The following is a 25,097-nucleotide window of genomic DNA, read 5'->3' on the forward strand; positions in this document are numbered from 1 at the left end:
AAGGTAGTGAGTTCCCTGTCAATGTCAAGTCTTCAAGCTCAGGCTGGGGCACCAGTTGTGACCCTGGCATCTAGTATTGGTGAGATAGACCACCCGCTTTAACTCCTTCCTTTTCAGGGGTTACTGAGGGTTTTCCAGTTCTATGCAGACTTCTCGGATGCTCTAAGACCTCGGGGACCCTGGGATTTCACTGGTCTCTTTATGATGGCTTTTGGCAGAGCTGGGGAAAGGCCGAGTCAGAACCAAGCGAGTTCCCTTTCTGGAGGGTTTCCTAGCCAGTCCCATCTAGAGCAGGGGATGGGCAGAAGAGCAGAATCTCACTTCAAGGAGAGCTGAGCAGGACTTCTGGGAGTGGGAGAAAGGGGAAGGAACATGGAACCCAAATGGAGAAGGGCAAAATGGTCACTGAGAGTCTCAAGCTTGCGGTGGAGGGTTTTCAGGGGGGCAGATCTTAAAACCCACAGAGACCAGTTTTCGTGGATTCTCTCTGGGGCTCCCTGGGAATGAGTTCTGGCTCGGAAGTCAGATATGTCCAGGAAGTCTTGGTTAGAAAGAGAGGAAAGCCAGTTCTGGGCCCATCCTGACTGTCCTCCTTTCTCCCCTGGCTGCTCTGAGCTGATGTCACAAGCCTTGGGCTCCTTGCTCTAAGTGTTTTTGTATCTTTACATAAAGATTGAAAACTGAGGACTGGATCATGCTCCCAAGCTCCCTTCTGTATGAGTCCCTTGGGGTTCTGTCTGGACTCTCCCCTCTGTTCTGCTCCTTTCCTGGACCTTCCTCCATGGAAGAGGGGAGAAAGGGGTGAGGGATCCAGGTCCAACCTTGGGAATGGTGAAAATCACTAATCTGACCAAGAGAGTCAGCTGCAGATGCAAGGCACCTCTCTGCCTCTGTTTCTTTCTATTTCTCTGTCTCTGTCTCTGTGTGTGTGTGTGTGTCTGTCTCTGTCTCTCTCTCTCTCTCTCTCTCTCACACACACACATACAGTCATTTACTCTCTCAGCCCACCCCACCCCAATTCTCCAGAAGACCTACAAGACTGCAGACCCAAGGAAGGTTAGAGTTGCTTTAGAAGGGAAGAGGAGGAGCCAGGTTTCCCCTTTACCTCTACATCCCTGGCCTTCTTCACCTCCTTCCCTCCCCCCCTACCCCCCCAGTCAGCAGAGGCCCTCCACAGCCATCTCCTACCCCCACCCCTGAGGCTGCTGCAGGCTTGGCACACATGCCCAGCCAGTGCCCTGGGGGGGGGTTTGGGGGGAGGGTGCCAAGCAGATGGGCTTCCTGCTGCATCAACCAGCATTCAGGTGGGGGAGGGAGTCAGAGGGAGGAGATGGGGAAGGGCTAAGGGCAGAGAAATCTTTCCCCATCCCCCACTGCAAGCTCCAGGCCCTTTCCTCATCTCAGTCAGAGGGTCTGGACAGAGGCCCCAGTCACACAGACAGACTAGCCAGGTTGTCGGGGAAGGGGGCTCTGCTAAGGGACTGAAGGCTTCCCTCCCCATTCCCACTTCAGATGGGGAGGGGGAGGTGGGGAGTCTCAGCTGTTGGGGGGATGGGAAACGCTGCCGGACTCCAAGTGGAGGATTCCTCACCCCATGGCCCCCTCACCATCCAACACCTGAGAGAGAAGTCACGGTTCCCCCTCCCTACACCCAAGCACCCCTAACCCTCAGCCCGGGTGAGGGAGGGCAAGGGGGCCAGACTCGAGGAGGCTAAGAACACGGTTGGGGGCTTCCTGATGTAGGAAGGTAACAAGGGAAGGGGCCGAGGATGGAAGAGGCGGGAGCTTGCAGGAAGGAGGTTTAAAGGGGGAGGGAGATGAAAGGCCTGGGAGGCCGGGAGCAGATGGAGAAGGGAGATGGGGGTCCGAGGGTTCGAGGGGAGGGTGGGGGGAGGAGAGGGGAGGCTGAAGGTGGGGCTTGGAAGGCCTAGAAGGCTGCGGAGAGGAGCGGAGGATGCGGCGTCCGTGCGCCCTGGGGGGGAGGGGGAGGAAGGGGGGAGCTGGGACCCGGACGCCTGGCACTCACCCATCGCCCACCGGCTCTCAGCAGCTGCAGCGGCGGCCGTGGCGGAGGCGGCGGCTCCCGGGCGCCCCGGGCCCCAGGCGGGGAGATGCTGAGACCCGGCGCCGCAGCAGCTTCTCCTCTCCCCACCATGGCCGGCTCCGGCGGCGGCGGCGGCCGCCCCCTGGCATCTCGGGGCTGCCCCCTCCCGGGGAGCCCGGCGGCGGCGGCGGCGGCGGCGGCGGCTCCCACACCGACCCTCGGACGGAGCGACCCCTCCGCCCTGGCTGGGGACCTCGACGAGGTGGGGAGGGGGCGGAACCGAGGCCAGGGCAGGAACAAGGACCCGGAGGAAAGGACGGAGGGAAGGCGGGAGGGAGGCTGCCCCGGGATGAAGGGAGGCTGCCCAGGGATGGAGAGAACGGGCCCCGCGGCACCGGCCGCGATCTCCGACATAAATAGATGGGAGAGCTTCCCGTTGGAGCGCTGCCCGCCCGTCCTGCCCTCCCCCACCTCCTCCTTTCTCTCCTCTCCCCCTTCTCGTCCTCCTCCCGCTGCCCCCAGAGCCGCCGGGGCGCAGTCGGCAAGCTGGACGCCCCCGGAGCGGGGGCTCAGGCGCCTCCTCTCCTTCCCTGCCTTCCTCCTTTCTTCCCCGCCTGCCTGGGCTGGGGGCCGCACGGGCCCCCGCTCCCGGCCGCCCTCCTCTGGAGCGCCTGGCGCGCGGCCGAGTGCGGGTGCGGGTGCGGGTGCGCGGCGAGGGAGGGAGGGACTGAGGGGGGGAGCCGGCTGGCGGGAGCGCGGACTGGGGGGTGGGAGGCACGCCTCTTCCAGTCCGTCCTCCGTCTCCCAGCTAGGCGCTCACTCCCGCCGACCCCATTCACCCGCCTCTTCTCTCCCACCCCCCACCCCCATCCTCCTCCCTCTCAGCCCCGCCCCCTGGCCCGGCTTTGGGGGTGTGCGCAGGTATCTCCTGCCTCCGGCTCCGATCCCGCCCAGCCCCCCTATGGCGCCTCCCCGCCCCCCACCGCAGCCCCCTGTCGCTAGAGGGGAAGCGGAGCACGTTCTCTGCTTCCCCACTTGTCTCCCCTCCCTATTTCTTTCCCTTCCCTCCTTCTCTGATTCTCCCCCCTCCCGCCCCACTCTGCGCGAGTGGAGGGCATACAAAGGAACGCCTTGTGTGGGGAAAAGGAAAGGGGAGGGCGGAGGGTCAGGGTAGGGGGCTCGGCGGGGGAAGAACGAGGCTGGAGAGACTGCTGGTGGAAGAGGGGTGGGCTTGGGGGAGGGTCTGCCCTAGGTAACCAGTGGGACCGGCCCGAGCTGGCCTCCCAGTGCGCCCTGGGAGGAGAGAGAGTTCTCTCGGGACTATCCGGGCCCCTCCTTCCAACTCTTCCTCCAGGATGGGGGGGAGGGAGGAGGGTCGGGGAGAAGCCTAGAGAAAGCGGGGCCGGGGTCGCCTTCGCTGCTCAGAAGCTCAGCGCTTGCAGCAATTTGGTTGTTCCTCTGTTGCCTTCCCTTGGGAAGGGGGAGGAGAGCAAGAGCTAGACACGGGTCTGCCCTCTTCGCCGCTTAGGCGCAAATCAATTCGCCGAGCATTAATTAGGCGCTTGCTGTGTGTGAAGCCCGGTGCGAGGGTTGGGGTGATGTTACGGCGAGGGCGCTGCATTTTGGAGTAGTGGGCCCGGGTTCGCATTTCAGCTCACTATGCCGTGTTGGGCACGTCAAGCCATTTCTGCGAAATGCAAGGGTCGGGCCAGATAAGACCTAGCCTTGTCTTCCTGACGACGGCCACTGCCCTTCTCTGACCTCTGGAGCTGAGGAGCGTGTTTAGAACTGGCTCGGGGGCCAGAGATTCTGCCCTTTGGACTCGCAGGGAAGAGAGCCCCTGCCCCCTTCCTTTGTCCCGGGAGTGGGGAGGGAAGGAGGCTTTCGGGAGGAAGGCACCAGATCTGGGGACCGAGGCATGGCGGACAGCCTGAGGCAGTGAGGCGGAAGGTCCAATTGGCTTCGGGCTAGTCCACTTGGAAGATGGATGGATGGATGAAGCTCAAAGCATTTATTAAGTGCTTTCTGTTTGCCAAGAGCAGTGATAGCCTTGAGCATAGAAATCGAAGAACTTGCCAACTTCTGCTTTCAAGGAGCACACATTCTAGTTGGGAGAGAGCTGAAAACAGGGTCCTCGCCCCTCACCCCTTATTTTACAGAGAGAGGAATTCTGGGTGAAACACTGGCCGAAGATTACATACAGTAAGTGGCAAAGCCGGGATTTGAACCGAGACCAATTTGATTCCATCAGCGGATACTCTGGGGGAATCTCCCCTTCCCTAAAATATACCCCATTCGGGCCTCAGAGTTGACATCTTGCAGAGATGTCAAATTCAGTTCATCACACACACCCCTCAAAAAATAGGGTTGCCCGATTTTCTGTTCCTCATACAGGACTCTTAATTTCTAATCTCCATGCCTTTGCACTCATTGGCCCTCATCTCTGACATGTACTCCCCTCTCTTAGAATCCCTGATTTCTTTCAAGGCTCAAGACATTATCATTGGAAGCCTTTCCTGATTTCTGCCAGATCCCCCAATTACCTCAGATTCATTTTGCATATATATATATATATATATATATAATTTTAAATTATTTACTTTAAATAAATACATTATTTTAAAATTATTTGCATATATATTATTTTAAATTTATTTTGTTGCATATTTTATAATTCATCCTATTCATCTTCTCTCTCCCTAAAATGTAAATTCCCTGAGGGAGAGGTCGTTTTCACCTTTGTTTTTGTATCTCCCCTTACCAAGGACAGTGCTTGGAACATAGAAGGTGCTGAATGAAGGCTTGTTGATTGAATAACAGGTTTCTCCATTTCTAGATTTCTTTTCAATCTTCCTTGTGTCTGTCAATGGCACCACCACCCCCCTTGTGGCCTGGGATCAGCATTCACACTCACGTTCTTCTTTCTCCTTCCTTCCCCTCCTTCGCTCAACAAACCCTCACTGACTCACTAATTTCTAGCTGTTCTTCCTTCTTACTATTTCATGAAATGTCTTTTCAACCCCCTGTGGAGGACATCTGGGAAGACACGGACAACAGCATTTCTCCCACAGCCTCAGCGGGTGAGGATGAGTTGTCCTCTGCTTGGAGGGATGTAGTATACCCACAATGATGAGGTCACATCAATCTATTCAAGTAGTGCTCCTTGCCATTCCCGCAGCTGCCATCCTTGGGCAGGCCCCTGTTCTCTCTTCCTTAGACTAGTGCAGAAACCCCACAGAGCCACAAATCGGATGCTGAAAGGGACCTCACAGCCATCCAGCCCAACCCTCTCATTTTATAGAAGAACTATCAGAGAGCTTGAAAAACAACTCAAGAGATAAAGCACTCTCTCTGCCCATTAGAATGATTTCCTCTAGAATTGGAATTGTCTCTTTGTTGTTTTTGATAAACCCCTAGCATAATGCCTGCCACATAGTAGGCACTTAATAAATGCTCTTTGATTGCTCCGTGGATGTATTTATTTCGAATGTACTCTGTTATCTACTTTTATAGGTCTTTGTTCTCTCTTTCAATAGTATGGAAGCTCATTGAGCCCAGGGAGCGTTTCATTTCTATGTCCCCCAGTGCCTAGCACAGTGCCTGGTGCAGAGATTGTAGTTGCTGTTGTTGTTATTTGTCCTTCGTTCTGAAGAAGACCAATAACATCAGGAAAGTAATGGCATCGTTTGCAAGTGAATTGGATTTAAATGAGACAGGGTTATGGGAAGTCACCAGTCTTACTCTCTGGTATGGAGCCATCTAGATCCATTGGCAAGATACAGATCAGGATGACTGGAGCCATCTCCCGAATGGCCTTTTTAAGCTAAGGTCTTTCTCATGGCACAGTTTCTCTGAAGCAAATCCCATTCAGAGATTAAGGCTAGGCAAGAAATGAGGGGGGGAAAAATGGCCTCTTTTACCTAATCAATAGAAAAAAAAAAATCAGTCTGGGAAGGGAAGACCCTCAGGGTTTGTGACCAAAACAGAAACGATTGCTTCATTCTGCCCCATCAGAACCCAAACCATTTCCAAGTGAGGCTTGAGCTGGGATCTATTGCTGGCCAATCAGGGAGAGCCAGAGTCATTTGGACTTAAGGCATGGTCCTTAAAAAATAAATCAAGTTCAAAACCCCAAGATATTTTGTGAGGTTACAGCAATCAAAATTTATATTCCTCTGGACAGATCATAACTTCAGGTAATGGTATGATTTTCTTTGTAAACAGATCAGGAGGGAGGGAAGGAAGGAAGGAAGGAAGGAAGGAAGGAAGGAAGGAAGGAAGGAAGGAAGGAAGGAAGGAAGGAAAGAGAGGGAACATTGTCCAACTGGAACTGGCCAGTTGGGTTCCCAGTGGGGTAGCTGCTACTACTCACAGATTGTTGTTTTATCCTTCATTCTCGAAGACCAATGATCAGGAAGGTGAAGTCTTGACTTGCATGTGAATTGGATTTAGGTGAGAGAAGGGCTGTGCGAAGTCACTTGCCTCACTCTCTCCCCTGGAACCATCTGAGTCCAGTGGCAAGATTTAGATCAGGACTGGAGGTAACCCAGGATACAGTGGCTTTGTGAAAGTTATCAATCATGAAAGACTTAATAACTCTGATCGATACAATGATCTACCACAACTCCAAAAGATTCATAATGTAAACTGCTATCCCCCTCCAGATCTAGAACTGATGGACGCAGAGTGTAGGCTAAAGCATGTCTTGCCTTTTCTCTTTTCAGAACATGACTAATGTGGAAATGTTTTGCACGACTTCATATGTATAATGAATATTATATTTCTTGCCTATAATGGGTGAGGCCAGAATGGGGAAAGAGAGAGAGAGAGAGAGAGAGAGAGAGAGAGAGAGAGAGAGAGAGAGAGAGAGAGAGTGTCAGAGATTTTGAAACTGAAAATAAAAATAAGTTTGTTTTTTTTTTTAAAGAAAAAATAAAATGGAATGTCACACAGTTAAAGCCTTAGATCGGGTTCCAAATCTTCTTTCCTTTGTAGCTGTTAAGTACATTGATCTCTTCTCAGAACCCTATTTTTAAATATATGAGATAAAATGCATAGGATGGCAACAAAATCCCGATAACAATAAAACATGGTTATTAGTTGTGTTTTTAGAAAACAAAGTTAATGACTCTAAATTAAGAACTCCTGCCTTAGAATGTAGAATAATAATGTGAAAGCTGGAAAGGACCTTAGGATCTGGAATATCAGAACACAGGGTCCAATCCCCTAATTTCACACTGGGGAAACAGAACTCAGGATGTGGGAGGCAACAAGCTCAAAGAGAATAAAATATGGGCTCCCAGTGCCATTTTCAGTCTTAACTTAAAGTCATTCCACATGATGGACTTTTCATGGGAATCAAAATGCTCCCCAGCTACTCTGCAAGCAGGGCATCTCCAGCCTTAGCCTTTCTACAAATCGATCCTCAGGTCTAGAATCCCTCCCTTCTCAGAACAATACCAGTTTCCTTCAGAGTTTAATTCAGGAGGTCTTGTCTGATGCGCCCCAACACTACTGTGCCCTGACTTACTCTACTTACAAAATGAATGTTCTTTGTCTCTGTCTCTGTATTTCTCTTTCCTCATCTCTGTCCCTCCCCCCAATTATTTCCCCCTCTCTCCTCTTCCCTCCCTTCTTCCCTTTCTTTCTCCCTTCCTCTCTCTCTCTCTCTCCTCTCTCCCTCCTCTTTCTCTCCTCATTCCTCCTCTATCAGTCTTTCTTCCTTCTTCTTCCTCCTTCTCCTCTACTTGCTACTCCTTTTCTTCCTCCTCCTGCTGCTGTTGCTTTTCTTCCTCCTCCTCCTGCTCCTCTCTCTGTCTCTCTCTCTGTCTCTGTCTCTCTCTCTGTCTCTCTATCTCTCTCTCCCCCACCCCTCTCTGCCTCCTCTCTCTCTCAGAATTATTTTGTATATATTTGTTTATCAAATGAAATTACAAATGTAGCCAAGAGCTCTGCCAGCCTTAAAGTGAGCACTTATTATTGGCATATAAGGCACAGCCTTCCATCCTCAGGAGAATGCTAGGTTTCTACATCTACAGCTGAGAGACCCACAAAAGCCATCAAATCCAACTCCTTCCTTTTCCAGATGAGGAAACAGACCCAGGGAGAAGTGGCTTGACCACAGCTGGGATTTGAAACCTGGACCTCAAAACCCTTACATTTATTAACCAGAGAAAAGACATCCCTAGAGGGTTTCTTACTTTCTGTCCCTGCCTCAGTCTCCCCCCGGTCCTGAAGCCCTGGAGCCTCTGAATCTTTGCGGGTTGGAGCTGCTCCCCATTTATCCCCAGAGGCCGAGACTCAGGGCTCCTGACCTTTCCAGGCTCTTTGCAAATAAAACCTTTCTCTTTCCCTTCCCTCAGTGAAACCTCGGCTGCCTCTGGGTAGGCTGAATTGTATTCATATCCCCAGGCTCTGGAGCTGGAGTTTGCTTCTGGCAGAGAAATCCTGCAGAACAAAAGCCACAATGCCCCACTGTCCTTCTGAATGGGGCTCTCTCAGATAAAATTTCACTTTTGACTCCCTGCGTGTCCAAGCAAATGCTCTGGCTGGGCTCCCAATGGCCTCTCCCCTCCCCTGTCTGCTTCCAAGACAGAGGGATGTACCGGGAAGGGAAGTAACCCAAAGTCACAACATGACTAGGTTTCAACCAGAACCAGAACTCTTCTTTTCCCCTGTCTCTGAGAATCTTGGGATCAGGGGATCAAAGCCCAAGAGTCTCAAGGGCCGCCAGAAGTCATCCAAAACAACTCCCTTGTTTTACAGATGAAGAAACTGAGGCAGAAAGAAATTCAGTGACTTGTGCCCAGCTAATAAGTGTCAAAGGTAGGATATGAACTCAGGTGCTTGAAGTCCTTTCCAACTAATGAGCCTCCTTCCTCTTATCACCCATCTGTCTTACTTGTGAAGCCAACCAGAAAGAGGGAAAAGATTTGCCCTCATTTGCCCATTACTCATGTCATTTATCTCTTCTTCATTTCAGCTGCCTTCCCTTCTTTCGACATCTTCTTTATTCTACATTTTTCTTGGTCCTTCTCCTTCCTCCATTAAATTCAAGTTGAATGTAAACAACATTTATTAAGTACCTGCTAGATACCAGACACTGTACTAGGTGCTAGGGATACAGAGACCAAAATGAAACAGTTCCTGCCCTCAAGAGGCTTACATTCTTTTTTTCCAGCACAGTATCTGACTTTTTAAATCAGGTTTATTGGTCGGTCCCTGTCACTGTTTCTCTTTCTTTTTTCCCCCTTTTCTTTGCCCTTCCTTCTTTGCAAGGCAGTCAGTGAAATGAAAAGGATCCTCAAGAAGACCTGGATTCAAATTCTGACCCTGACACTTATTATCTGTGTGACCTTTCAGGTTAGTCTCTCTGGGCTTTGGTTTATTTTTTAAAATGAAAGGTTGGATGAGATGCCTTTAAGGTCCCTTCCAGCTGTGAAATTTATGGTCCCTCATTTCTCTCCCAGAATTATATTTTATATATACCAGTTATCTTCTCCACAGACCTATAAGAACAAATAGCTCTTCCTGTTGCGAGGGCCAATATTCTTTCCAAGACACCAAAGCTGCCACTGGATGATAATATGAATATAAAATAATAGTATTGGTATATAGGACTATAGTATGTAGTACGATAATATATATTAAAATAATAGTATTAGTCTTCAGAAGGTCCTAAAATAATTGATTTAGAGCTCAAAAGGACCTCGAGCCCACCCTTCAACTTACAGATTAATTTTAACAATAATATTTATGTAGAAATTGAAGGGTTGCAAAACACTTTCCATGTGTTATCTCATGTAATCATCACAACAGCCCTGCGAGTATTATCCCCCTTTTATAGGTGAGGAAATTGAGACCCAAAGAATTTCTAACAAGCAGGGACTTATTTTCATTTTCATCTTTGTGTCTTCGAGCTTGGCATATAGTCAGAATTGAATAGATGCTTGTTGAATGATTGTTTTTCCTTTCCCTCTGTCCCTCCTTCTCTTAGTCCCTGATCTTCCCCTTCCCCCATAACCTTCTCTTGAGGGACAAACCAGTGGAACGCCAGAGCCTCTGTTCTCCAGGGGGGTCCTCTTGGAAAGCAAGATTTCCTCAGTGGGTGGTCCCCCCACCCCACCCCCATTCCACACTTAGGCAAGAGAGGGCAAGGGCTGGTGGGATGACAAAAGGGAGAAAAGCTTGGCTGACAGATACAAGATAAAGAGACGTGGCCCGGTTTCATTTTACCGCCCTCTAACTTCCTTATCTACCTGAAAACGTGTTTGGCTTCAGGAACTCAGGCTCAGTCTGGGAACCTGTCTGCCTTCCCAAGCTCCCTCATCTCGTGCCTGGACTACCCCAAGTATTAGTCACGGATCACATGCCTCCAGCCAAGTCCTTCTCTGTCCAACCCAGAGCCCCCCCAGATGCAGGAAACTCTGGTTTTCTTAGCATCCTCCTCAGTTTGAGGGGAACAAAATGATTATCAGTCACTGGGGGAGTCAGAGAGGGGCAGAGAAAGGAACCCTTAACCTGGGGTCACCTCGGCTGGCTTCAAATTCTGGCTTTGCTGTTGGATCTCAAGCACTTCCTTTTCCTGGCCTCAGTTTCCCCACCTGTAAAATGAGGAAGTGAGATGTCATGGTTTCTGAAGTCCCTTGGAAATCTAGGGTTTGGATCCCATGACTGTCTTCAGAATAACCCACTGCCTGAATGAAAACCACAATTGCTTTGAATGTTCCCATTATCGCAAGACAGCTATGCTTTGCTGGACAGTGCTGGAGCTGGGAGCAGGAAGACCTGACTTTTAATCCTGCTCTATGGACACTGAGTATCAAATCCCAGTCAATCGGTCAATAAGCATTTATTAAGCACCTATGATGTTTATTAGGTTCCCACTCTGTTCCAGAGCTAAGCAATGGGGAAAGAAATGTAAGAAATGATTATTAGTAACAAATATCTTGGGGAAATTCAAAACTCCCCTGCCTTCTTCCAAAGGCCTGACTTTAAGTTATTTTTTTTTTTCTTTTGAAGAACATATAATAAGATTGTGTTGACTCTTCTCCATCTTGATCAGATTCCACCCAATCTTGCCAAGAACTTAATGTAAGGCCGGGAAGTCCCAAGCTCAACTTTCTTTGAATTTCTTTAAATTGATAGCCTAAAACTAGGTGATCTGGTATTGTTGTTGTTAGTCTTCCGTTCTTATTTGTTTGTTTATTTATTTGTTTGTTTATTGCCAAGCAATTGGAATTAAGTGACTTGTCAAAACTCACACAGCTAGGAAGCATTAAATGTCTGAGGCTGAATTTGAACTCGGGTCCTCCAGACTTCAGGGCCGTAGATCCACTATGCTATCCAGCTGCCTCTGACTTGAAGCTACATTAATATCAGAGAGGTGATACCATGACAGGTGAGCTGGATTTGATAAGGGAGGGGGCTGTACAAGGTCAACAGCCTCATTTTCTCTTCCTGAGTCATCTGAGTCCAGTGGCCATATGGGGATACTTTCCCTATCCAGGAGAGTCTCTATCCTTCATTTGAATATAGCCCACCTCCATTTACATTAACCAAATAGATTTGATGATTCTGTTTTGAACTGTGAGTCAGTTGCCATGATAGTCTTTTGGTCTGAGACCATTCTTTTATCAATAATCTGTTGCCCATTTTAATAAAATGTAATTCTGGTAAATTCTGTAAATTTTGGTAAATTACCCAGAAACTCTATCTCTTGAATCTCTTTAAACATCATAGAAAGTAGTCGCTTCTCTCAAGGAGCTCTCAGTCCTCCTGATAAAGTGCCTGATACACTTCACATGTAGGCTCTTAATAAATACTTGTTGATTAATAGATTGATTCAGTAGTTGTGACTTTGGACGAGTAATTTTAATCTCTTTGAGCTTCTGTCTTATAAGTTAGTAACTGGAAAAATTCACAAGATCATAGAATTATGGCTGGAATAAATCACAAGAGGTCATTGACTCTGGCTCTCTCACTGTACAGATGAGGAAACCGAGGCACAGGGATATTGCTATTTATCCAGTCAGTAGTTAGTGGACAAGATTTGTCCACTTGAGGCAGAATCTGAACCCAAATTTTCCTGAATCCACTTCCGGATCCCTATCTTCTAAGCTATGCTATTCACACATTGACCAAAAAACAAAACAATAAAAAGCACTAGACATAAGATCATACATTTAGAATTGAAAGATATGTTAGAAGTCATTTGGGTCAGCCTTCTTCACTGTGATTTCATTGTATAAATGAGAAAACTGAGGTCTGGAGAAAATTTAAGGGTCTTAGCCCATTTCACCACATTGACAAAATCTCTGGAAGTGGAATCATTAATTCGAAACCGAAGGAACTTTAGAGACCATTTAATCCAACACTTTCATTTTACTGATTTGGAATTTGAGAACCCCCTGGGAATTTAATGACTTATTTATTCAAAGTCATACAAGTAAGTAAATATGAGAGCAGGCATTTAAACCCGGATCTCTTTCTCTTAATGCAGTCTAAGAGCTAATTAACCTTTTCACACTCTTGATTTATATTGATCTAGGAGCTCCTGACAAAGCTTAAATCTTGTTTATACAAATCAGTCAAACTGGCTTTCCTCATGGAACTTGAGCAACTGAATTTTTGGACCCGAGTGTAAGATTTTACATATACATCATTTCTCCCATTAGAATATAAGTTCCTTGAAGGCAAGAACTGTTTTTGTTTTTTCTTTGTAATCCCAGCACTTAACACAATTTCTGACTTGTTGATAAATGCCTGTGGATTAGCTTTACTATTTTAAATTCCATTAATTGCTCTAAGCAGGTCAAGGTTCCATTCATAAATTCTACAACTCATAGAGTTTTAGAGTCAGCTTAGACCTTTAGAGATAGAGAAACTGAATGGAAATGAAATGACTTGTCCAAAATCAGTCATCCCATGACAGAGAATTGTATTTCTTTCATAAAAGGAGTTGATAGAATGCTTTCTCTTAAAAAAAAATAATTAGAATAATTTGCAGATTAATTGTTGTGCCAAAGTTTGATGAAATCCTTGAATAAATCCATGAGGGCACAGAGATTTTTTTTCCCCCTTTGGGAGTTCCTTAAGATTTCTATCAAATATTCTGTCTATTTTATATTTTTGAAGGCAGTCAATCCTTTGTTTCTTCTGTGTTCTCTGTTTTCATGAGTACAAAACTGTGCAGAGTAAGTTATGAACAATTCTTTTTATTCTCTGATGGGGGTTAATTTCTTCTGGTTCATTTTTTTATTTTGCTAATTTGATTTTTCTGCTTTCTTTTAATCAAGATATCTAAAAGTTTATTCATTTTTTACTCCTTTAAAGATCTTAGTTTTTATCGTTTCCATAGTATTTTTGATGTCCAATTGATGTTTCTCTTCTAATTTTCAAGAACCACTTTTGTGCTTTTTTGAGATTTGTTTATTTCTTGGGTTGGCATGTTGGTTTCATGAATCTGATTTTTGTCTGTTTTTACTAATTATTTTTAGGGATATAATTTTTCTCTCTCTGAGAATTGCATTGTCCCAGAAATTCTGATATGTTATCTCATTATTATCACTAAGTTTCACATGATTGTTCATTATTTTATGATTTATTCCTTGATCCACTCATTATAATTTCATTATTAAGTATCAATTTTTATGTTTAGTTTGTGTTTTCTGAACTGATGACTATTTTAATTGTTTTATAGTCTGTGAAAGTTACATTTAGTATTTCTATACTTTTACATTTATTTGCAATTTTTTGAACCCTAATATATTTTTAATTTTTGTAAAAGAAGAAATAAATATATTCTTTAGTAGTCCCATTCAAAAAGTTCAATACATCCTTTAGTTCTAATTTTTCCAGAAATTTGTTGAATTCTATATCTTCCTTTCTATTCATTTTTTTTAGATTTCTCCAACTCTGAGAAAAACATGTTAAAAGTCTCCTACTATTACTGGATTATTAGTTATGTCTTTTTGTAATTCAGTTTGTTTTTCCTTCATGAACTTAGGTGCTTTGATATTTAGAGCATATAAGTTTGCTACTGGTATTGGTTTATTGTCTACGGTTCCTTTTAGCATAACATCATCTCCTTATTTATATTAGGAAGTTTTGTTTTTGCTTTGTCTGAGAGCATGTTTTTTTTTGGTACATCTCAAGAACATTATCCTTCATAAAAACTCTTACAACAAGTAAGGTTCAACAACGCTACATTCACTCTTGTCATCTGTTATCATCTTTCCATCCACAGTGAGATTCTATGTCTTGTTGATCTTTCTTTTTCTAAATAATTGCTAGTAGACGCGGTACTTATGTTGGCTGATTTTACCTGACTTTTGTTGTTGCTGTGGTTACAAGGGAGGCTGAATGGGAGAGGGAGGAGCATACTGGGAAATATATGAGATGTGAAAACAAGAAATATCAAAACCTAATTTTAAAAAATAACATTAAAACTTCTTTTTAAATGACTATCTTTAAGGAGCTCATCCTTCTTATTTCTTAGATTTTTGCTTAATAAATTCAAAGTCTTTTCTCAGATAGCATTTTGTAAACCAGCTATTGTTAACCACCTATAACATCCCATGTTCCTCCCTAGGATTTAAGGTTCCATTCAATTCCATATACACTGTTCTAAGGCCCCTCTTATCCCTGAAATTCTCTATTCTCAATCTTCACCCCAACCTCTGAGAACCCCTTCTCTAAGATCTCCTTCGGGTTCAAAAACCTATGTTCTAAGGGCCCTGTCAGTTCAAATATTCCATGTCCTAAGACCCAGTTTCTCAAACTGTGGTTTGTGATTTTGTAAAGAATCTTGCAACAATGTGGGAGTCATGAAATTATGACTAATTATCTGAAATGTCTGATGTGTTTGCTTATTTCATATACCTATATAGCTGAAGTTACATAAAAATGTCTTGGGCAGAAAGGGTTTGTGAGTGGAAAAAATGCAAGAAGCTCTGTCATAAGGTACCTCCCAGTTCTCAGGCCCAAAGTGTTCTCCCAGCAGTGATATTCTCTGTTCTAAGGTCTCTTCCAACTCTGAAATTCCAGGTTCTAAGATCTCTTCCAACTTAGATATTCTCTGTTCTACATTATTCACTAGCCCTGACATCTTGATTCTAAGAGATCTCCAGAGAAGCACCTATTCATGTTTTTTCCTAAGGTCCCTTGAGTGTCTCTAACCAAGATTAGAATCCAGGACCCCCAAACTATCTTGCCCTTTCAGCTTCACATCTCATCCCCCACTCCACTTCCAAAAGTGTCTTTCTGGGGTCCTCCTCCTGTCTCTACCATCCTTCTAGTCTGTATAATCCACTTGCCTCAGGGAACTTGGATTGTTGATTGAGTGAGGGAGCGAGAAGAAATATAGGGGGAAATCTGGAGATCCTTCCTCTGAGGTTGCAAAAATAACATTTCTAACTTGGAAAACCGCCTAAGAATAGACCAAAGGCTTTTCGTAGGTGTATGTAAATTGTATGCAGATTATTATACGACTCTTTTTCTGGGACCTTCTGACTGCTTATTGCATATGTTTGAATGAATTGGGACTCCACATGGCACTGAGACAAGAGCTGGGTTCAGAGACTGGCTTCTCTCCCCTCATCTGCTTTGCAATTTTGTATAATTTTGGAAATTTGAGTTTGGGGAGTTTGAATGCCAACTTATGGCTGCCTAAAAGACTTGAAATTACACAGAGCAAGTGCTCACATGGAAGTCTAAAGAAGTGATACGAAGACACTCTCAAGGTCTCTCTTCAAAACTTTGGAATTGATCGCATGGCATGGGAGACGCTGGCACAGGAACGAACGCCCAGCATGGTATACCTGCATTAAAGAGGACAAAGCAGAGCTGAAGTAGCTCAAAAGTAATACCAGATTTAATTTAAATTTAATGTAATTTTCACGCAATTTTAATTTTAATTTCAGCTCTGCTTTGTAGTTTTGTATAGGAAAGTCATTGAAAATTAAACTTAAACAAGGAGAATAGACTAGGTGATGAAAAAGGTACATAAGATTCAATAAGATAGAGCTATGGGAGAACAGTCCAACAGCTCCATTTTACAGATGAGGAAACTGAGGCTCATTCTAAATCTAAGAGACTCAAAATCACATTGAGCTAGAACCCATGGGATCATAGATCTTGAACCTGGAAGGGACCTCCAAGACTACATCCTCATTTGCAAATTTGAACCCAAGTCTTTGGACTTTTTTTTGGTCCCCTTAGAGAGGGGCCATGGCAAAATTCAGAATGCTGGGGTTGGAGTCAGAAGACCACCCACTCTCTCTAAATCCCGGCTCTTTCCTTGCTCTCCCAGCTTTCTTGGGACAGGGGGAGGTGTTCACAGCAGAGTCAGACAGTACCTGAGTCCAGAATGTTTCAAGTATCAATCCCTTGATAGGCATGTTTGAACTCAAATAAGGGAAGCAAAAATGTGCATTTATTAGGTGCCTACTGTGTTTTAGCAATTGGGTACCAGAGATGGAAAGACAAAATTGAAACATTCCCTGCCCTCAAGGAGCTTATATACAAGTCTACAAAGATGCAAACTTTTTAAAATAGGAAGTGATTACAAAGAAGTTTCAGGAGATTGGGGAGAGAGAGCTACTACATGATCCTCATAATAGGAGCGATCTTAAGTGAAGCTAAGGATGCTTGCTAAGATCCAAAGTGAAGGTGGAGAGCCGAGCCCTCCAGGGATGGGGGAAGCCTCTGCAAAAGCTGGGAGGGATGGAAGATTGTGTGCGGGGAGCAGCCAAAATGGTTGCATGGCTAGACAGACTGTGATAAGCCTAGTGAGGTAGACTGGAATCACTGTGAAGAGTTCTAATGGCCAAACAAAGGGGTTTGTATCTGATTCTGGGGAGAATAGGGAGCCACTGGAGGATTTTGAGGAGGGGAGTAACACTTCAATCCTAAGAAACCGGGGCAAGGAGAAAGGGAGTCCAGGACAACCATCTGGAGAGGAGTCTCTAGGCGTTGGGTCCTATGGTTTCAGACTACAGAAATGGGAAGGAAGCCCAGTTCCTTCAGCCCTGATCCACTAAACCACACTAACCTCTTTATGCATCCCCCAACTGATAGGTGGAATATCCCTCCTCACTTCTATCCTTGGGCAGCCAGAGGAGGCAAGCAGGTCATGGGTTTGTTCGGTTTTTAATCACAAGGAGTGGGTTCTCTCTTAGGCTCAAATGATGAAGGGGAAAGCCATCCTATAGATTAGCCTTCAAAGCCCTAGCAACATGAGGGTTGTGTGCAAGTTGCTGGGTATAGAAAATCCTAGAAAAAGGAAGGATGACGGAGAAGAGAGAAAGTTAGACAAGGGATGGGAGTGAGTCCAGAGCAGAAGCATGTTGCCTCAAGATAGGCTAGAGCAAACAAAAAAAAATTTTTTTTTGCTATTATAATACACTATATATATTAAATGCATGACATCGAGCAAATTATTCTCCTTCTCTGGAGCCTCAGTTTCCCCATCTGTAAAATGAGGAGACCGGACTAGAATAGTCCTCTGAGATCCCTCTCTGTTTTGGTGATGACATCACAGGTCTAGAGCAAAAAAAACTTACCAAAAAACCCCAGCCACTTAGGGTAGGGGGCGAGGGGTGCAACCTGTGATTTTGAGTGTCAGGAATAGAAATTGAGACTCATATATCAATGCAGATTGGGAGCAGCTCTGCAGCTTACAGCCTCATGACCTTCACTTACAATAATGGGTTCAGACATTCTCCAATTGTTGGAGTGTTTCTGCTATTACAGATAACAGCTACGACCTCTTTGCTTAGAGAGGTTTTTTTCTCCCTTTTTATATTTTTAGGACTGAGTTTTAGCAATAGAATTAGGAGGTCAAATGGAAACAGCAGTCTTGTGACTCAAACTGTTTCTTGCACATTGAGTTCCCTGCCTTCAGCTGCTCCCCTTCCTGATCCATCCTCCCCACGAAGGCGAAATCTCCCTTCCTAAATAAAGCCTGGTGCTAACCAACTCACTCCCCCAGCTCAAGAAGGTCCAAGGGTTCCCTCTGACCTGGAGGATCAAGTGCAAATGCCCTCATTTGGCATTTTAACCTTTTCATTATTAACTGCTCCCAACCTTTCCTTATTTATTTTTTGTGTTATTTATTTTTTTAGGATTTATTATTTTAGGTAATGTCCCTTCATACACAGTTTTGCCCATCTGAGTTGGTCTTGCTGTCCCTCTCCCATCTCCATGCTCCCCTATGTCTGTCACTTCTGTGTCTTAGAATCTCTGATTTCCTTCAAAGCTCAGCTCCAGCCTCTCCCTTCTACATGCAGCTTTTTCTGTGTCCCATTTTCCCCTCCCCGGGTTATGTCTATTTTTTATCTGTTGAGCCTATGTGTACATATTTGTTGGGGGCAAAGAATATTTCTTTTATTGATTTTCTTTGCAGATTCCTAATAATAAGATATAAATAGCAAAGCCCTCACAACAACTCTAGGAAATAGACGCCATTATTATCTTCCTGTTGTTGTTCTTCTTTGATTCCCAAAGAGAGCTGTGACATCGGGGAGCTCTTGCTATGGCATCAAGTGGGTTGAATTTAAGTGAGATGGATTTAACCTGCCTCATTTTCCCCTCCAGAGCCATCTGGGTCTAGTAAGACAACAGCCACTCCAGGTCATATATTAAGAACTATCCGAAGCCAGTCTTGAGTTCCTGAGCTCTATCCACTGGACTCTCACCTAGCTACCTTGCATCGTTGAGTGACATATACTTCTTGTTGCCTCATATCATGATTGACTCATAGTAATTCATATTTCTTCTTTGATTGTTGTTATTATGATAACAACAATTACGATAATACTATCTAACACCTTTGGACCAGCCACAGCCTTAACCAGCCAAATATTAGCATTTCTTTGTTATCACAACCCCACCAGTTTCTGTCTTTATTATTTTCTCTTTTTTTTTGTCTTTATCGTTTTTGACAATTTTATCACTCTTATAAGTGGCAAAGTTTAAAGTTACTGGTAAACATAAAGGGGTATCTTAAATTTGTTTGGATTTATCTTTATCTGATTGAGGACCTTAGTATGTGTTTTTGTTAGCTTATTTTGGCTTATAATGTCATTGGTGTGGAAAATTCCAGGTGAATTCTGGAGAGCAATTTGGAACTATGCTCAAAAAGTTATCAAACTGTGCATACCCTTTGATCCAGCAGTGTTACTACTGGGCTTATATCCCAAAGAGATCATAAAGAAGGGAAAGGAACCTGTATGTGCACGAATGTTTGTGGCAGCCCTCTTTGTAGTGGCTAGAAACTGGAAACTGAGTGGATGCCCATCAGTTGGAGAATGGCTGAATAAATTGTGGTATATGAATATTATGGAATATTATTGTTCTATAAGAAATGACCAACAGGATGATTTCAGAAAGGCCTGGAGAGACTTACACGAACTAATGCTGAGTGAAATGAGCAGAACCAGGAGATCATTGTATACTTCAACAACAATACTATATGATGACCAGTTCTGATGGACCAGGCCATCCTCAGCAACGAGATCAACCAAATCATTTCCAATGGAGCGGTAATGAACTGAATCAGCTACGCCCAGAGAAAGAACTCTGGGAGATGACTAAAAACCATTACATTGAATTCCCAATCCCTATATTTAGGCCCACCTGCATTTTTGATTTCCTTCACAAGCTAATTGTACAATATTTCAGAGTCTGATTCTTTTTGTACAGCAAAATAACAGTTTGGTCATGTTAAAAAAAAAAAAAAAGAATTAGGTGCTAATTTGGAACTATGCTCAAAAAGTTATCAAACTGTGTATCCCCTTTGATCCAGCAGTGTTACTACTGGACTTATATCCCAAAGAGATTTTAAAGAAGGGAAAGGGACCTGTATGTGCACGAATGTTTGTGGCAGCCCTCTTTGTAGTAGCCAGAAACTGGAAACTGAGTGGATGTCCATCTGCTGGAGAATGGCTGAATAAATTGTGGTATATGAAAATTATGGAATATTACTGTTCTGTAAGAAATGACCAACAGGATAATTTCAGAAAGGCCTGGAGAGTGAAATGAGCAGGACCAGGAGATCATTATATACTTCAACGGAGATCATTATATACTTCAACAACAATACTATATGATGACCAGTTCTGATGGACCTGCCCATCCTCAGCAACGAGATCAACCAAATCATTTCCAATGGAGCAGTAATGAACTGAATCAGCTACGCCCAGAGAATGAACTCTGGGTGATGAGTAAAAACCATTACATTGAATTCCCAATCCCTATATTTATGCCCACCTGCATTTTGGATTTCCTTCACAGGCTAATTGTACAATATTTCAGAGTCCGATTCTTTTTGTACAGCAAAATAACAGTTTGGTCATGTATACTTATTGTGTATCTAATTTATATTTTAATATATTTAACATCTACTGGTCATCCTGCCATCTGGAGGAGGGGGTGGAGGAAAGAGGGGAAAAATTGGAACAAGAGGTTTGGCAATTGTCAATGCTATAAAGTTACCCATACATATAACTGGTAAATAAAAGGCTATTAAATAAAATTTAAAAAAAAATAAAAAAAAAAAAAAGGAAAATTCCAGGTGAAAAAATTCACTCTAGCAATACTATCAAGAATACTATTGAGAAGGTAGTTTGGCTTAGAGAACAGTGAAGTAGCTCAGAGGTCAAGAAGGTGAGATTCAAATCCAGCCCATGAACTGCACTTGCTATTTAACTTTGGTCAATTCAGTACCCACGGGAACTACATAGTGGATAACTTTTAGAAATTATCTATTGTACCTTGCCTTTCTAGGAAGTCTCTCTCTCTCTCTCTCTCTCTCTCTCTCTATATATATATATATATATATATATATATATATATATAGATATAGCTTTTAGATAGATATAGCTTTATAGTTTTATAGATAATACATCAATCATTATCTGACACGTTTACTTCAGATATTTTCCAGGCTGCTTCTTTTCTTTTAATTTTAGCTAGATTTCTTTTTATTATGCAAATGCTTTTTAACCTTATATAATCAGACTTCCCCATTTCATCTCCAAAAGCTCTCCTGAATTTTCAGGTGATGACTGAAGAAATTCTCTGAACCCAGCTCTTCTCATAATGTTATCCAGTTCTGGCTCCACACTCAACTCCATCTTACAAAGGAATGGGAGAAAGGAATTGCAGCATTTGTTTTTGCATTACACTTTAGGGGTTAAAGAGAAAAACAATTTTTAGATTGGGCAATCTATTAATGCCTGTGGGCAATACCACTTATAATATGTAATAATAATAATAATAACAACAATAACAGCGTGCAGTTCTATAGTGCCTACTATGTGTCACTATGCTAAGTACTTTGTAAATATTTGATCATTTTAACAGGCTTGGGTTTTAAGTGCCATTATTGTCCCTATTTTACAGTTAAGGAAACTGTGACAAATGGAGGTTAAATAGCTTGCCCAAAGTCACATGACTAATAAGTGTCTGAGGCCAGATATGAATTCAGGTCTTGAAGAAAATCAGAACCACACAAGGAGCACTTACTAACTATGTTTTAATTCATCTTAGAGAAATGCCCCTTGGATCTTTAAGTGATATAATAATTCTCTATCTGTGGGGTAATTTCAGCTCTGCTTGTTAAGCTGTTTTACTTCAAACGATTATCTTGGAGGGAGAATAGGGAGACCCACTGGGAGTTTAATAGGCAAAAGGACTTGGAAAGCCAGCTTCTTTATTCATAAATTCAATAGTTGGGTTAATTGGAAGAGGCAGGACACAGGGTAACCATCAATTGGGCAATGACTGGGCAAATTATAGTAGATGAATATAATGAAATATTATTGCACCATAAGAAATTACTTAAGAGACAACTTCAGAGAACTTTAGGAAGACGTAGAAATGGATGCAAAATGAGATGAGTAGAACCAGGAGGACAATTTCTACAATCCCAATGACCTGCTAAAGAAAACAACTTTAAAAGACTTAAGAACTCTGCTGAACACAGTGGCCAACCATAATTCCGGAGGACTAATATTGAAGTCCACCATTTTCCTCCTGAAAGAGGGAGACATGAGATACTCAAGGCATAGAACGAGAAACCGACATTTTTGGACAATGCCACTATGGGAATTAATTTTGCTTACACACACACATATATGCATGTTTATTTATCACTCTGCCCGAGTGTTCTCCCCTTCATTGCTGAATTCAGTGATTTTTTTTGTTTTTCATTGTATCCCTAGGTTTAGCAAAAGGTCTGTCACATAGTTAGAGATATTTATAAGTACTTATTGCCTTCGTTTGCCCAAGACTTTCCATCCCTATGCCTTTGTCCAAACTGCCCCTCTGTCTGCTATCCCTAGCTATCTGATATATGTATATATACACATATACAACTATATGCATGTATATTTATAAAAAGGATTTTGTTTTTCTTTTTAAAATTTTTTTGATGGGGGAATGTGGGAGGGAAAGAAAATAAATGTATTGTTAATTTAAAAAGAGCAGAGACATATTAGCTATAGGTTGTGTTTTTCATTATGTCAATCAATAATCAGCAAGCATTTATTAAGCACCTATTATGAGTCAATATAATTTAAGAAAATTTGAATTTAAGAAAAGGCTGACTTCTGAGAAAAGTTTAATAGAGTTAGGATGGTATAGAAAAAAGACTACCTTTCCATCTGAGTTGAATACTGCTTCTGCCACTTATTTCCTGTGCGACATTGGGTAATTAACTTTTCTGGGCTTCAGTTTCCCAGTTTGTAAAATCAAGGGGCTGATAATCCCCTCTAGTTCTAAGCCTGTAATTTCATCACATCCAAGACAGATAGGGAATTAATACTAATATATAAGCCTGAGGGCCTTTTCCTTGCAGAAGGTTTTTGAGGAAACATATTTCTCCTAGGTTTATAAAGTTCAGAGATTAAAGATAGGAGAGGAGGCATAAATACAAGTGGTTACTGTGTTTGGTTTAACTATAATCCCTTATTGCAAGTTTATTGCAGGAGGAGAATGGTGGGAAAAGAAGCAGTTGTTTAAAACAAACCTTCCTTTTGCCCCTTATCCAGAGGAGTGGGAGGAGGGGAAGAGAGGGATCAGGTGGTGAACCAAGGAGCTGCTCTCTGAGCTGCCCCAATGTTCTCCCTTTCACTGCAGAATTCACTGATTTTTTTGTCTTTTTTGTATCCCTGGGCTTAGCACAAGGTCTGTCGGGTACGCATAAGTACTTGTTGATGTCATTTGTCTGAGACTTCCCACCTCATACTTTTGTCCCAACTGCCCCTCTGCCTGCCATCCCCAGCTATCTGATTTCCTCCCTGTCCAACATAGACCCAACCCAAATGCCCCCTGACCTACTCGGTTGAAAGGAGACCTTCTCACCTTCAGATCCAGAAAGCCCTGAGATACTTCTTACGGGATTCTGATAGATCGTATGGGATTCTGATAGATCGTATCAGATTCTGATAGATTGTATCGGATTCTGATAGATCGTATCGGATTCTAATAGATCGCATCGGATTCTGATAAGTCTCATTGCTTTCGTGCCCTATGGTGCCTCCCTTCCCCTGCTGTGCCCTTGGAGGGGTGAGGGAAGAAAGGATCTCTGGTAGGATCAAATTCTCCACTTTTGTACCTTCTGCAGGACTGGCCACAAAAGGAATCATAACTTAATGATAATCGATTCCTGTGATACTGGATCCAATTCTACACATATGAAAAGCAGGACTCAGGGAAGGGAAGTAACTTCCTCATGATCAACCAGGAAGTTAGTAGTCAAACCCTGATATCTTATAAGCATAGACATTTATAAACATCCACTTGTACACACATAGACATGCCAATGTCCAAGTATATGCATGAACCAGGTCTGCAGCTCCCATTTACACCTGCCGGGGAAACTGTTTTCCTTAGATCACAAGCATTATAAACCCTTTGAATGTCGGATCTCGGTGGGGAAGGAGGACGGGGACTTGAAAACATGGACCGTCTGTCAGAGCTCAGAGGGAGCTAACACATGAAATGTCAGAGCTTGAAGGGAGCTTAAAACCGGGACTGTCATGGCTGGGAGAGAGAAGTGATCTTCTCCAACTCCATTGTTTTACCGAGAAGGAAATTGAGACCCCAAGAAAGAAAATGACTCGTTTACCATCACATGGGGGTTAGAGCTAGGCTTCCTGATCACATCTTCCTGGAGCTTTTCCCTGCGGCTCCATCTCCTTTCCCCTCATCCCACATCCCACCATGACTTTGAGCTTTACACACTCACTCCTCCCTCCCTCACAAGTTGGGAAAAGCAAACTCACCCACGTTGACTCACCAGCCGAGCATCTCATAGCAACCTCCACACCCCCCAGTGACCACCAGCCGGGCCGGAGGGCTGAGCCAGGCTGTTGGCGCCCTCGGGTTTCAGAGCCTGCCTTCTGGGCTGGGGCTGAGCTGCAGGGGAGGGAGGGGCTGCACAGGAGGGAGCTCTCATGGGGAGAGGAACATGAACTTTGGAATTGCTTCCCGGGCTCTCTTCACGTGCAGTCACACGGACTGGATGAGGTGGAAGTTCCCGGTCTCATCAGCATGGGCTCAATGGCAAGTGTCTGGTGGGGAGGATTTCTGTTGTTGTTTCTGTCTCAGTCTAAGAGAGAAAAAAATGGAAATAAACAGAGAAGCCAGTGGGCCTTCAGCATGGAGCCAGCCCTGTAGGTGGACTTATGGGAGGGAACTTTCCCACAAATTCCTAGGTTGGGCAGCTGAGTAGGGAAAAGACAAAGGCCCTGGGCCTGGCCTTCTGCCTCCACAGAGGCCTTGGCAGAGACGGTGCCAAGAGTGGGGAACCGGAGGAGAGGATGGAGCCACAGGCCCAAGAGCCTCTAGGCTGGAAATGGCTCTGAAGGCCAAATTGCACCTCCTCAGAAGTCCCTCTTCTCAGCCTCCACCAAGGAGTAAGGGAAGGAGTCCTACATTTGGAGGCTGGGGCGGGGTAAGATTGCCTTTTCAGCTTTCCCACATCCTAGTTGTTGTGATATTGGTCATGTCATTGCTTCAGTTTCCTCATTTGCAAAATGAAAGGGTT

At 44.1% G+C, this 25,097-nt stretch overlaps 1 protein-coding gene across 4 annotated transcripts in view; it reads right to left on the bottom strand.

Moving 5' to 3' along the window:
• The window catches only part of MGAT3 (beta-1,4-mannosyl-glycoprotein 4-beta-N-acetylglucosaminyltransferase), a 57,315-nt gene extending 32,637 nt beyond the window's left edge, over positions 1–24,678 (bottom strand). Inside the window, exon 1 of one of the 4 annotated variants that reach the window (XM_031940067.1) lies at positions 24,348–24,678. In XM_031940067.1, the coding sequence (XP_031795927.1) occupies positions 24,348–24,358 (11 nt within the window). In that variant the 5' untranslated portion in view covers positions 24,359–24,678. Of the gene's footprint in view, positions 1–2,026; positions 2,917–24,333 lie in introns of those variants that run through there. The other 3 variants (XM_031940070.1, XM_031940069.1, XM_031940068.1) reach the window with 3 other exon arrangements.
• Between the last annotated feature and the right edge of the window lie 419 nt (positions 24,679–25,097).

The sequence above is a fragment of the Sarcophilus harrisii genome, chromosome 5 (genome assembly GCF_902635505.1).
Source record: "Sarcophilus harrisii chromosome 5, mSarHar1.11, whole genome shotgun sequence".
NCBI lineage: Eukaryota > Metazoa > Chordata > Mammalia > Dasyuromorphia > Dasyuridae > Sarcophilus > Sarcophilus harrisii.